This window comes from Cynocephalus volans, chromosome X (assembly GCF_027409185.1).
Source record: "Cynocephalus volans isolate mCynVol1 chromosome X, mCynVol1.pri, whole genome shotgun sequence".
Lineage (NCBI taxonomy): Eukaryota > Metazoa > Chordata > Mammalia > Dermoptera > Cynocephalidae > Cynocephalus > Cynocephalus volans.
Genome location: NC_084478.1, coordinates 53,880,668 through 53,893,379, shown reverse-complemented (window position 1 = coordinate 53,893,379; position 12,712 = coordinate 53,880,668). Strand labels below are relative to the sequence as shown.

At 39.9% G+C, this 12,712-nt stretch overlaps 1 protein-coding gene across 1 annotated transcript in view; it reads right to left on the bottom strand.

Annotated features, from left to right (window-relative positions):
* Window positions 1-224: 224 nt before the first annotated feature.
* SYTL5 (synaptotagmin like 5) overlaps window positions 225-12,712 on the bottom strand; it is a 109,754-nt gene continuing 97,266 nt past the window's right edge. Inside the window, exons 14-17 of the mRNA XM_063083358.1 lie at window positions 7,553-7,661; window positions 6,311-6,446; window positions 3,492-3,700; window positions 225-2,213 (exon numbers count right to left, since the gene is read on the bottom strand). Coding sequence (XP_062939428.1) covers window positions 2,071-2,213; window positions 3,492-3,700; window positions 6,311-6,446; window positions 7,553-7,661 — 597 coding nt within the window. The 3' untranslated portion in view covers window positions 225-2,070. The remainder of the gene's footprint in view (window positions 2,214-3,491; window positions 3,701-6,310; window positions 6,447-7,552; window positions 7,662-12,712) is intronic.

Here is a 12,712-nt window from a genome sequence, read left to right as displayed (position 1 = left end):
TTTAAGAAGGGCAGCATAGGGATGTGGGTGTGAGTTTTAAAAAAAACATACTTATTAAGCTAAAGTAGACTACTAATTTCAATTTTCTAGAATTATATGGCCTATTTTTGAACAATGTTGAAAATGGATTGCTTATTCCCTTACTGAGAATAATACTAAATATATTCTTAAATCAGTTTCTAAAATTCAAGAAGAAATCTAGAAATATGGAACAACTAGCTAAAATAAGCCCAAAGATGATTCTAGCTCTTACTACTAAAATTCATTTTCTATACTTTAAGGGTTTTATATGAATTCAAGTGAGAAAATGAGTTGAGAGGCTAGAATATGACTCCAGAACATACCTGGATCAGGTATGTTCATGCTCAAATAATCAGACTCTGCTCCACCGTCCTTGACATATGCCCTCCTATCCACCTTGATAAGCACAGGATCATGCCAAGGACTGCAGTAGAAAGAACATGGCCTAAGGAATCACACCTTGGATTTAAGTCTGGATTCAGTCACAGCCTCTATATGACTTTGGGAAAGTCATCTCACCTCTCCGTGCTTCAGGTTTGGAATATGCAAAATGAAGAACAGGCTTGAGGTCCCTTCCACCTTTAGCTACCTTTGCATCTAAGTTGGGTGGCTCAAGCATCTGGAATTCTAGGTTACTGAAGGTATGAGAGATTGAATTACTCGCCCTGATTCTTCACCTTTCTTGCATCCTCACTCTTGTCATGGACTCACTGTGGACAGTGTATGTTTCCCTGCCTCTTGATTTTTGAACTTGGCCATATGACTTTGACCAATGAGATATCAATAAACATGACACAACCAGGGGCTCAAAATGTACTTGAGCAGTGGGGCTCATCCTACTGCATCTCTGCCATCACCATGCTCTGGCTATCCCTTTGGCCCAAAGAGGATGGAACATGAGCAGCTGACCTAGATCCTCAGGAGTGTAGCAAGAAGCAGAGATGCCCTAGCCAACCTTCATCACCACCAGAAGAAAGGATTGTCACTTTAAGCCACATTTGGTGTGGTTTGTCATCATTCAGCATTATGGTGGCAATAGCTAATCACTAGAAAGGGAGATAACAAAAACTCGGGGAAGGAGAAAGTGAGGGGGACAAAGAAAATAGAGTCCATGGTTCTCTCTCATAGCAGGGCAGAAGTGAGACAGAAGTGAAACAGTAGGTAGAGGACCTGCCTTTTCATTACACTAGTCTCATCAATGAACATAATATGAAAAGGTGTACTAATTGCACATTATTTCTTATTCCTTTTTAGTTAATGGCTCAGAAAATTTTATAAAATAAATATTTACAGCAGAGATCTCTAATAGCTAGGTCATACACAGGGTTACCCTACATCCCAATTTTCTTAGGCCAATGCTAGTTTACATCTGTTGTTCTAGTGTGATTATTTATCTCTTCACTCTCAAAAGTAGGCTGATTGAGATGATAAATTCTATAGTCACCATCAAAAGTCCTGTCAGTTTATCTTGAAACATTATCTGATGAGTCCACAAGTATGCAACAATAACAAGACCATCCCCTCACTCCAGCAACCATCCCACCATGCCTTCTCTGGATCATGGGGATTCCTGGGGTGAGAGAGGTGAGCAAAGGGCGGCCAGTATCCCTTCTTCTTACTCTTCATGTGATCTGCCTTCTCAGTGGTTCCCTATCTCCTCAAAGCATATGAGGAAATCTAAAGTAACTCAGAATTAGAATAAGATTGAGGACCCCCAATCTCAACCATGGTTTCAAATAAGCTTGTGCCACTTTCCTTATGGTATAAACCCTATGAGCCACTGCACAATTTGCTTGTTGACAGGATAGTGTGGTACAAAATTTCTGTCATCCAATCAGTAGGGCTCTGGCCCATGGACATATAGAGGTACATTTTTTTAGGCACTCGGCAAGATCCTAAATCTTTATACCATTGACATTTCGCCCCTCATGTCCCAATACCTTCTGGTGAGAAATGGCAGGGAAGCAGAATCCCAGGACCCAGCCTGCTACTGATAGGAAATGGCAGCCAGACAGTCCCAGAAGTCTCATTCTTGGAGAACTTGTCCCTTCAGTGCCTGCACTTCCCCATGCTGGAACGGAGCATGAGTACGCCCTCTACAGGAGTCCCAGGGTTGTCAGCCATCTGTTGCCAAAGGCGTTGTTCTTCACCTTGAGAGTCCATCCAATCCACGTTCTTCCCATGGCTCACACCTAAGAAGGGAAAGGGCAGCACAACGCCTTATAGATGAAATGTTTTGATCTTCTAGAAGTCATCTATCAATCTCTGAGGAGGCCTTTTGACCAGAGACCCCTTCACTGGCTTGTTCTTGCTTACCGTATCTAGTGAGTGGTGTTAGAATGGAGTCAATCCTTTGCAGCCTAAACTACTCTCTTCTGCCTAGATGATGTGGAACAAATCAGGATGGCCCTGGTGGCTCATTTCCTCCCACTTTGGTAGTTTAGCAGAGAGCTGGCTCATCTGGATTGAGTCAGCATGACAGAAGAAAAGGCTGGACTGGGCTCTGAGGCTCTCCCTTTCTAATAAGGCCACTTCTCTGACCTGGAAAGTCTTCGTTTTAGTGGCATAAATATTCTCAGCTCCCCATAATCCATGAATAAGTAAAGCATCATGGGGGTAAGGTCTTTCTCAACAGAAATGTTGACCATGGTACATGCAGACCATCTATGTCGGCCTAAGCTATGGGACAATGGGAGTTTGGGGGACTGCGCATGCTCTACTAGTGCGCATGTGCTCTACAACTGGAATCACACACACCTTTCTCCCTGTATAGTTGTCTTGTGGCACCAGTGGTAGGTGTCCATGACCTGCTTTAATATTAGATGTTATTTTACAAGGAAAGATGGGTTTCCTTTCAATTCAACCAGTGTGAATAATGGCTGCAAGTGTAGGACAGAACTGAGAAGAGGATGAAAGGAAGTTGGTCTTCAAAGTCGTTCTCTCCCCTATCAGAAGTCTGTGCTGTCTTGATGATTCTCTCCCGAGCAAAACCTGAAGTAAGGCCCAAGAAAGTACTTGAAATTCATTTAGACTAAAGTGTAATGATCTTTTATGAAAAGACTGAATATAAATATTATACTTCCCAAAGTTCTAGCCTAAGAATACAAAGTTATGGTAGTAATATTTGTATCTTTTTTTTTTTTTAAAGATGACCAGTGAGGGGATCTTAACCCTTGGCTTGGTGTTGTCAGCACCACGCTCAACCAGTGAGCTAAACAGCCATCCCTATATAGGGATCCAAACCCCGGGCCTTGGTGTCCTCAGCACTGCACTCTCCCGGGCTGGCCCTGTAATATTTGTATCTTAACAATGAACAGGTCCTTAGCTAAAGGGAGGAAAGATCTGTAGTAATTTCAGGAGTCACCTACAGGTGAAACAACATATACATCTACTATACATAACCCCTATAGGAACCATGCCCCTGCCCAGTGCCCAGTCACAGACCATCCCTGGGTCCCCAAGTCCCTCACCGCTTCCGGAATTTAGACGAACTCCTCCTAGAAAGATGTTGCTGGAAAACGCCTCCTTGTCCCAGATGGTAAGTTCTAGACAAACATTCTTTATATCCTGTGGATGCAGGCCACTGAACATGAAAGTATGATTCCACTGAGGGTTAACGCTCTTTTTTATTACCAGAGTTTTGTGCTTGGTGGCTTTGTTATCATCAGGGAGCAGATAGCTGCAGGAGAAAACACAAGTCATCAGCGAGACAGTGGGCAGAAAGCTCCATTCTTGAGTAGGTATTTGAATTTCCCATAATTCCTGGTGTATGTGTGCACAAGTGTGATATGTGTACTTGATTTTCTCTTCCAGGTTCTTATATGCTTAAATCTGTATTTAGAGAAATGGCTTTTTAGTTCTTTTAAGTGGTACCATAGTAAAATGCCCTCAATTCTTCTTTCTAAGCCTACTTTGGTCCTTCACCCCATCTTGAAAGGAAAATACCACTGTTGAATGACCTGCTTTGTATCTTCTTGGCCCACTCCTGAGCTGACTTACAGCCAGGATGGGCAGTTCTTGGCATGTTTTCAGTTTCCCACCTCAAGCACTTGTGTGTCTTGGCTCTTTCAATGAAGGATGTTTCTTGGTGCTGTGTGAGCTGGCTTAGTTTGTGAGCAGAGAACCCTAGGATTACTGGGAATTTAATGCCTTTAGGGGGAACTCTCAACCAGTGAAATTTGGAAATTTGTGGACAAATCCCCCAGCTTCCCTGTCCCTCGAAGGGACATGCCCTAAGGTATATTTCAAAGAGTTCGTCCTTGCTTCTTCAGTAGAAATGAGCCCCAGTTGCCAGCAGTGGTATCTACCCATTAACATATGTTTTCATCAGCTTCCCTCCCCTCCTTTCTCATTATCTCTACTTTTTCACTGGTGCTTGCTGGAATCTCTTCTCAAGTAAAACACCTGTACCCTAGGCCTTCCTTGCTGTGGTCAAAACACTGTAGTAGGCTCTTGCTATGTGATGAATATGACTCCCCCCCCCCACTCCTTCAGGGAATATACTTTAGGGAAGGAGACAGATTACGGAATTAGTACATCAAACAAAAATGAAAACTATCACAAGCAAATGACTTTGCAATAAAGAAGGCAAATTAGGTCACTTGAGATTTCATTTCATGTATCAAGCAGAGATTTCCTATTATTTCCTAATGTCCATTCTCCCCCTATTCTTCTCAAAAAAAAAAAATCTCTAGGGCTGAGCCTGTGGCGCACTTGGGAGAGTGCGGCGCTGGGAGTGCGGCGACACTCCCGCCGCGGGTTTGGATCCTATATAGGAATGGCCAGTGCACTCACTGGCTGAGTGCTGGTCATGAAAAAGACAAAAAAAAAAAAAATCTCTATTTTTAAATTTGGGTACAACCTTGCCCAGAATGAAGACTACATTCCCCAGCCTCCCTTGCAGCTAGTATAGCCATATGACTGATTTTTGGCCAACGGGATACAGAAGTATTTCTCTGTGAAGCTTCTGGGAAGTGGCCTGCTAGCTGGAATTTGGAGAGGCGAGGTAAAACTCCAGCAGCTATACTGGCTCATGAGGTGGATACCATAATGAGAAAAAAAATCTCGGTCAGTGACAATCATGTTGTTTCCATTCCTGCCCTGGATACCTTACCTTAAGTCTTTGTTTATACATAAAAGAAGAAGAAAAAAAATTTGTTTTGGTTTACAGACAGACCTAACATTAACTGATATATATTACAATATGAAACTTCACACAGGGTCTATTCTTGCCTTTTCATTCTCTTTTAAAAAAATGAGGCTCCTTTAAAATCAGCTTAATATTTAAATATAACTAAGGAGAAAATTTACTAGAATATTACTGGCTTTTTTTCTTTATAGAATAAAGATGCTGTCTTTCATTATTTCTGCTTCATAAATTTTCAGCAAGATAAAGTGAAAACTGTTTCAGAAGATGTTAAGTCACCCCTGCAAGGCCAATATGAGGCCACAGGCCAGGAGCTATCCCCTCATCCCTGACAGTGAGCAGGAGAGGCCTGAACTGGATAGAAAAGCTGGTGAGGCAAACTTCAACGGCAGGATCCAAGGAAGCATTTTTTCTATGCTTAACCCTACTGCAAGAAAGAACAAAGGACAGATGAACCGAAATTCAGGCACACATGTGCTCACCAATGGGGAAGCCCTGGACATCTGCTTCTCCTCACTATTGGCTTTACCAGAGTTAGAACATGTCAGGGTAAAGGCTTGACTCACTTTCCTGTAGGGAAAATACACTTTTCTAAGAAGGAACAATACTATCATCTAATTCAAAGAATTAACCTCGTGGCCTGGCATCATGGGAATTTGTTTTACTTCATGTGCTTTATGGCACTCCAGAAGGACAAGGTTCATGTTTTATTTGTTCTTGAAAGTGCATCACCTGCTACTTTGTACATGTGCATTTGTGTACTTGTTTGAATGAATGAAAAATAGTCTTCCAGTCTTAGTTACTCTAATTCCAGGAGAAAAATGTCCAGTAGTCAGAATCAAAAGGGATTTGCTGTTTGGTTGTCCAGAATGGGCAAGAATGTCTGTTTATTGGGCTGCATTCCCTCAAGAAACTGCTGTGATGAGAACTCCTGAAATATGTTGGAAACGGAGCAAAAGCTAGAATAAGCAGCTACCTCAACACTTGTGTTGTGTTAGACGTAAAAGCCAGCATTTAAGGGTAACTCTTTCCCAGAATATTTCCAATAAGCAGAACATGGAAGCCTCACAGCCACCACTGACTCATGGATCACAGATTCTTTCATCTCCCAGTATCATCTGAAATTAGCTAAAACAAAATTACCCCTTTACAAAGCTATCAGAAGTGCCTCCTGACTTCACCGCTGTCAAATTCTTTGCCTCTTTGATGAAGACTTCTAGTATTCCTCCAGAGATAACAGGCAACTCCTTCTTCTTTCCCTTTTTAAAGGTCTTCTTTCCTGCATCACCCACCAAAATGAGAGAGGGGAAGAGACTTACTTTATTTGCTGACTGAATCAGGTCTTTTCATTATTGTGTATTTTGTACTCATTTAAACGTTTTTACCCCATGGGATTCCTTCCAGATAGGGCTCTCATTTGTGTTTGTTGGAAAAAATGAAAAAAAAATAAATTTAAAACTTTAAACACTCCCCTACAAAGCATATCCTTTCACAAGGTATAAAGAAAGGGAGTGGGAAAGACTCTGAGAATTTCCTGGGCCATGATTTCTGCTCTTAGGAATAGCTACGATGAAAGCCACACACAAGTGCCAAGAATCCAAAAGAGAAAATTCCAAAACTCCCTTCTTTGATATTTTAGTCTTATTAATTGTCAGCTTCAGGAGGGCCAACTCTAGAGGGTACAGCCCAGATGCAACTACATTTTGGGGGTGAGAAAAAACTCTTTCCCACCTTACATTTTTATTCTGATGAAATATACTCAGCATGAAGAATAACAACCACCACCACGACCACCACCATTATTTAATACTGTTTTAAGCACTTTACATGTAGGAACCTATTTAATCTTCACAACAACCCTTTGAAGTGAGGAAACTGAGGCTGGAAGATAGTAAGTTACTTGCACAGGGTCACACTGAAGAGGACAATAGTGAATGGGAAGATAGAGGAGATTGCATGGAGGACTTGATGGAAGGAGAAGGGCAAGAGAGATTTATGAGTTGAATCCATCTGGATTTTTTTTTTTTTTTGTATTCTGTGTTCTAGGTTAACTTCTTCCTCAAGACTCTCTGGGTAGCTGTGAATGTCATAGATCCATACAGCAGCTTGCTACACCCCTCTTCCAGCAGACTGATCCCCCACCCTGGGGAAGATTCTATATCTCAAATCTTGGTTTTGAAGTATGGACTTTGTCCTTTCCTTGTGAGAATCCTGCACCCTTCCTCACATATATACTTCTCAATCCTCTCCCATAGAGAGTAACACCTAAACCTTTACGTTTCATTTGTATAATGGGAAAGTAACATAGTCCAACCAATTCCTGATTCCTATTCCCATATTTCTAGGAACAAAATGTCATTGATCACAGTCATATTTATACTCTACCTTGAAATTGTCCTAGTGGAGGCATCAGGTTCTGCTCTGGGGGAATGTAACGTAAAACAACTGTGAGCTCTCCTTTGTACTGAAGGCCAATATCAGGAGCAAACTCCACCTGGACAAGGGAGGACAGGTGACAAGAAAGTTGCAGCCCATGTTTTAATCTACAGTATTCACTTCGTGGCTTAAATGTGACAATCCATTCCCATTCCAACTATGTTAGCCTTTATTGGTTTAAGAGATGCCTTAGGCATGAGAAGAGAGAGGCTGGAAAACTCTATGAAGCCATTTGCCTATAACTTTTAACATCAAAGTAAAAAGAATTCGAAAGGAGACATATAACACATATTTGGTCAGCCACTGGACCTATTGCTGAACATACACATGTACTTTGGGGTATGAGGCAGGAACAAAGATGCCACTGTACATAGTTAGTTCTTTCTCTCTGTCTTTGACGTCTCAAAGCTTTCCTAAGTGACCAAGAAGGGAAAAGTTGGCAGTAATGCTTGAACATTGGCTGCCAGCCACCAAGTATTAAAAGCAGTATTGGTAATTCACATCATCAAAATTCAATGTGGAGAAAGTGGTTCACTCAAACATTGCTGGGAATGTAAAATGGTGCAGCCACTCTGGAAAACAGTTTGACAGTTTCTGGTAAGACTGAACATACAACTACCACACACTCCAGCAATTGCACTTTTGGACAATTTATCCCAGAAAAAAGAAAAATTATGTCCACACAAAACTTGTACACTAATTTCCGTCAACTTTATTTGTAATAATAATAATAAAAAAACTGGAAGCAACCTAGATGTCCTTCAACAGGTGGACAGCTAATGAAACTGTGATACATTCATATCATGGAATACTACCCAGAAATAAAAAAGGAAAAGACTATTGACACATGCAACAACTTAGATGAATCACTAGAGAATTATGCTGAGTGAAAAAAGCCAGTTTCACAAAGACACATATTGTACGATTCGATTTATGAAAGATTGTTGAAATGACAAAATTATAGAGGTGGAGAATAGATTAGTGATTGCTTGGAATTAAGGATAGGGGGAGGGGGAGGGAGGTGGTTTTATATATATATATATGTTTATAAAAGGTCAACCTGAGAGATACATGTGGTAATGGAACTGTCTTGTATCTTGACTGTGGTGGTCAATACACAAAACTACATGTGATAAAATGGCATAGAACTAAATATATACACACATGTGCACACAAACACAAATGAGTACAAGTAAAACTGTGAAATCTGAATAAAAGTGGTGGATCACATCAATGTCAATATCTTGGTTGTGACATCATACTACATAGCTTTGCAGTATGCTACCATTAAGGGAAACTGGGTAATGGATACATGAAATCTCTTGTATTATTTCTTACAACAGCATGTGGATTTACAATCATCTCATTTAAAAAGTTCAAATAAAAAAAAATCAATGTGCACATATACCCAGAGCCTCTGTTCTGTAGGTCTCCGACTTGCCATTGAATAAACTCAACTTTGATTTTTCATAGGTAAAGTAGAAAATGTAGTATCCTTTCTCGGGCTTTTCCCTCAGGGCTCTGATTCCTGAACACTAAGTCAAGGGCAGAGAATGGTTCTCTAATAGAAGGCAGACTGAAAATGTTCAGAAACCCAGCCCTCTCACAGCAAAGCCAGAAGCTGTTCTTGGCAGCCAAATGTATATATGAGGATACTTCAGAAAGTTTGTGGAAAAATAGAATTAAAAGATAAGAATCTTTCATGAACTTTTGAAGTATCCTCATATACTGATACCATTACAAAGAAAAAGAATCCTTGCCTGACTTTCATTACTGTTGGTGGTGGTAAAACGTATTAGTAAGGTTGGAAAAGACACTGAAAATAAAGCACTTTATTCAGCCTTCTTACCAGGGGCAAAAATAAGATTATATGGTGTAAAAACTATCCATCTAATATTTAACCTGATTATTTTAGATCAAGTGCCTTGTAAGAAAGCTTTTTTATTGTTTTAAAATTTTCAGTAAATTTTAGTTTATGTAAATGTCATAAATGGGAAATTACAATGGATATTACGGCAGATGAAAGATAGTCACTACTTTTTTGATACTACAGTCAATGAGAGGTGAGGTATTTGACCTCTCTGTTGGGTATGAGTGAGCCAGAATCCTCTCTACAAAGACCATGCCTGTCTGCTCCCATCAGTAGAATTGCTGACACCAAAAGTCAGCTGCATTAGTCTCCTAAGCTCTTTATGCCAGGCATACTTGTGGTTGTAATTACATAATTTAATGTCACATAAGTTGATGACTGCAAAAAGATGGCTGTTACTCTAAAAAATTAAGCTGAATACTCCAGAAGAACCAAACATTTGAAAACAGAGTCACTATTGGATTGCATGTGGGCTTGAAGCTGTAAAAGATTAGAAAAAAATCACAAATATTTAGAAAGATTTTGCATTTTACTTTGAAAGTATTCTCACATTCTTGTTTCACTTTAGAAAATCTCAAATTAGAAACTGCTGCTGCTGATGCATTTGGGGTAGAATTTATGCTAGAAAGAGATGGCAGAATTTTAATTACTGGACCCATATATAAACAAGATTGTCTCTACATCAGAAGACTTGCAAATGAATGTACATTTATTTGTTTTAAGTCAAACTAAATGTTTAAGAAATGCATTGGAAATCTATACTAATCAAAACAGCACAGTACTGGTATAAAAACAGACACTGAGACCAGTGGGAAAAAAAAAAGAGAGCCCAGAAATAAATCCACACGTTTATCGTCAATTGATTTTCAACAAAGGTGCCAAGAACACACAATTGAGAAAGGATAGTTTCTTCAATAAAGACTGTTGAGACAACTGGATATTCACATACAGAAGAATGAAATTAGACCCTTCCTCACACCATATACAAAAATCAAATCAAAATGGATTAAAGATTTATATGTAAGACCTGAATCTGTAAAACTACAAGAAGATAACTTAGGGGAAAAGTTCCATGACATTGGTCTGGAGGGTGACTTTTTGGATATGACCCCAATAGCACAGGAAACAAAAGCAAAAATAGACAAATGGGATTACACAAAATTAAAAAGTCTCTGCACAGCAGAGGAAACAATCAACAGAGTGAACAAGCAATCTACAGAATGGGAGAAAATATTTGCAAACCATACATCTAATAAGGGGTTAATACCCAAAATATATGAGGAACTCAAACAACTAAATAGTAAGAAAACAAACAAATAAATGGATTAAGTAGGACACACAAATGGTCAACAGGCATATGAAAAAAATGATCAAGATCATTAATCATCAGGGAAATGCAAAGTAAAACCACAAGACATTACCTCATACCTGTTAGAATGGCTATTATCCAAAAGACGAAAGATAAGCATTGATGAGGATGTGGAGAAAAGGGAACCCTTGTACATTGTTGGCGGGAATGTAAATTAGTACAGGCATTATGGAAAACAGTATGTAGGTTCCTCACAAAATTAGAAATAGAGCTACCCTATGATCCACCAATCCCACTACTGGGTATATGCCCAAAGGAAAATGAAACCAGTACATGGAAAAGATATCTGCATTCCCAAGTTCATTGCAGGATTATTCACAATAGCCAAGATGTGGAATCAACATGACTGTCCATCAATAGATGAATGGATAAAGAAAATGTGTATATACACAATGGAATACTAATCAGCCTTAAAAAAGAAGGAAATCCTGTTCCTGTCATATGCAACAACATGGATGAACCTGGGGGACACTGCGTTAAGTGAAATAAACCGGCACAGAAAGACAGATACTGCATGATCTCATTTACACATAGAATTTTAAAAAGTTGAACTCAGAATTGGAGAGTAGAATGGTGGTTATCAGGGTCTAGGGGAGGGAGGCTGGGAAGATGTTGGTTAAAGGATATAAAATTTCATTTAGACAGGAAGAATAAGTTCAAGCGATCCATCATACAATACAGTGACTATAGTTAATAGCAATGTATTGTATTCTTGAAAATTGCTAAGAGGAGAATAGATTTTAAGTGTTCCCACCACACACAAAAAATAAGTATGCGAAGTAATTCATATGTTAATTAGCTCGATTTAGCCATCCCACAATGTATACACATTTCATTTTTTTTGTTGGTCATGAATATTCATGAGATACAAAGCTGATTGTCAACCCTAGTGCCCAAGATGTGAAGGCCAGATCCATACTGGAAGCATACCCATTACCACAAATTGTGTTTGTACCCCATGTTCCCCACCCAATTATACACACATTTCAAAACAACATGTTGCCTGTGACAAATACATACAATTTTTATCTGTCAATTAAACAAAATTAATTAATTAAAAATATTAAAAATAGAAAGAAATGCATTGGGTGTGTGTGTATGTGGGTGATTTCTGTGACTTTCTCTGTTAACTGACCAACTACTGGTCTTGGTTGTTGGGAGAAGAGGGCTTCTACTGGACAGTAGGTTCAATGTCAGACAAATGGTGACAGTTGCTCCAACACAAGTATATAGAAACTGCTGTGAGGATGAGAGAGATTAACCCTGATTGGGATAAGGAGGTGGCTCTTGTCTGGTCCTTAAGGATGGAAGAGATGATGATAGACGAAGATGATTTGAGAAGGTGGTTAGTCCAGGTTGAGGAAGCAGTATGAGCAAAAGATGGTGGGAACTGTGTAGAATGTCTTTAGGGACTGGTACGAAGCAAGGTGTGATTAGGGATGTGTGTGCAGGGAGGTGGTACCAAGGAGGGTGAAAATAAAGTGTCTCCTCTGGGTTCCCCAGAAGTCCCTGAGGTATGAATTTATGTTATAGTGTTTTATCAGGAATGGTAGTGGGGAAATGGGAGTGAAAAGTGAAGGAGGATTAAGGGTGTGATATCAGACAAAGTCCCATGGAGAGTAACTTGTGCTCAGTCCTACAGGGGAGCTCTGGAGACATGACAGATCACACCTCAGAGCTGCCCCAATCAGAGGCAAGGGACTAGGAGTGTTTACTCTCCTTCACAAATCAGTCATTGATCAAGGGCTCTATCCCCGGCCCCAGACACTTAAATACCCAGGCTCTTCTGGCTTTTCAAGCCCACAGAACAAGCCCATTTGAGCAACCTGAGGGCTCTCCTTCTACAAAGATTGGCAGGTGTTGACTGGTG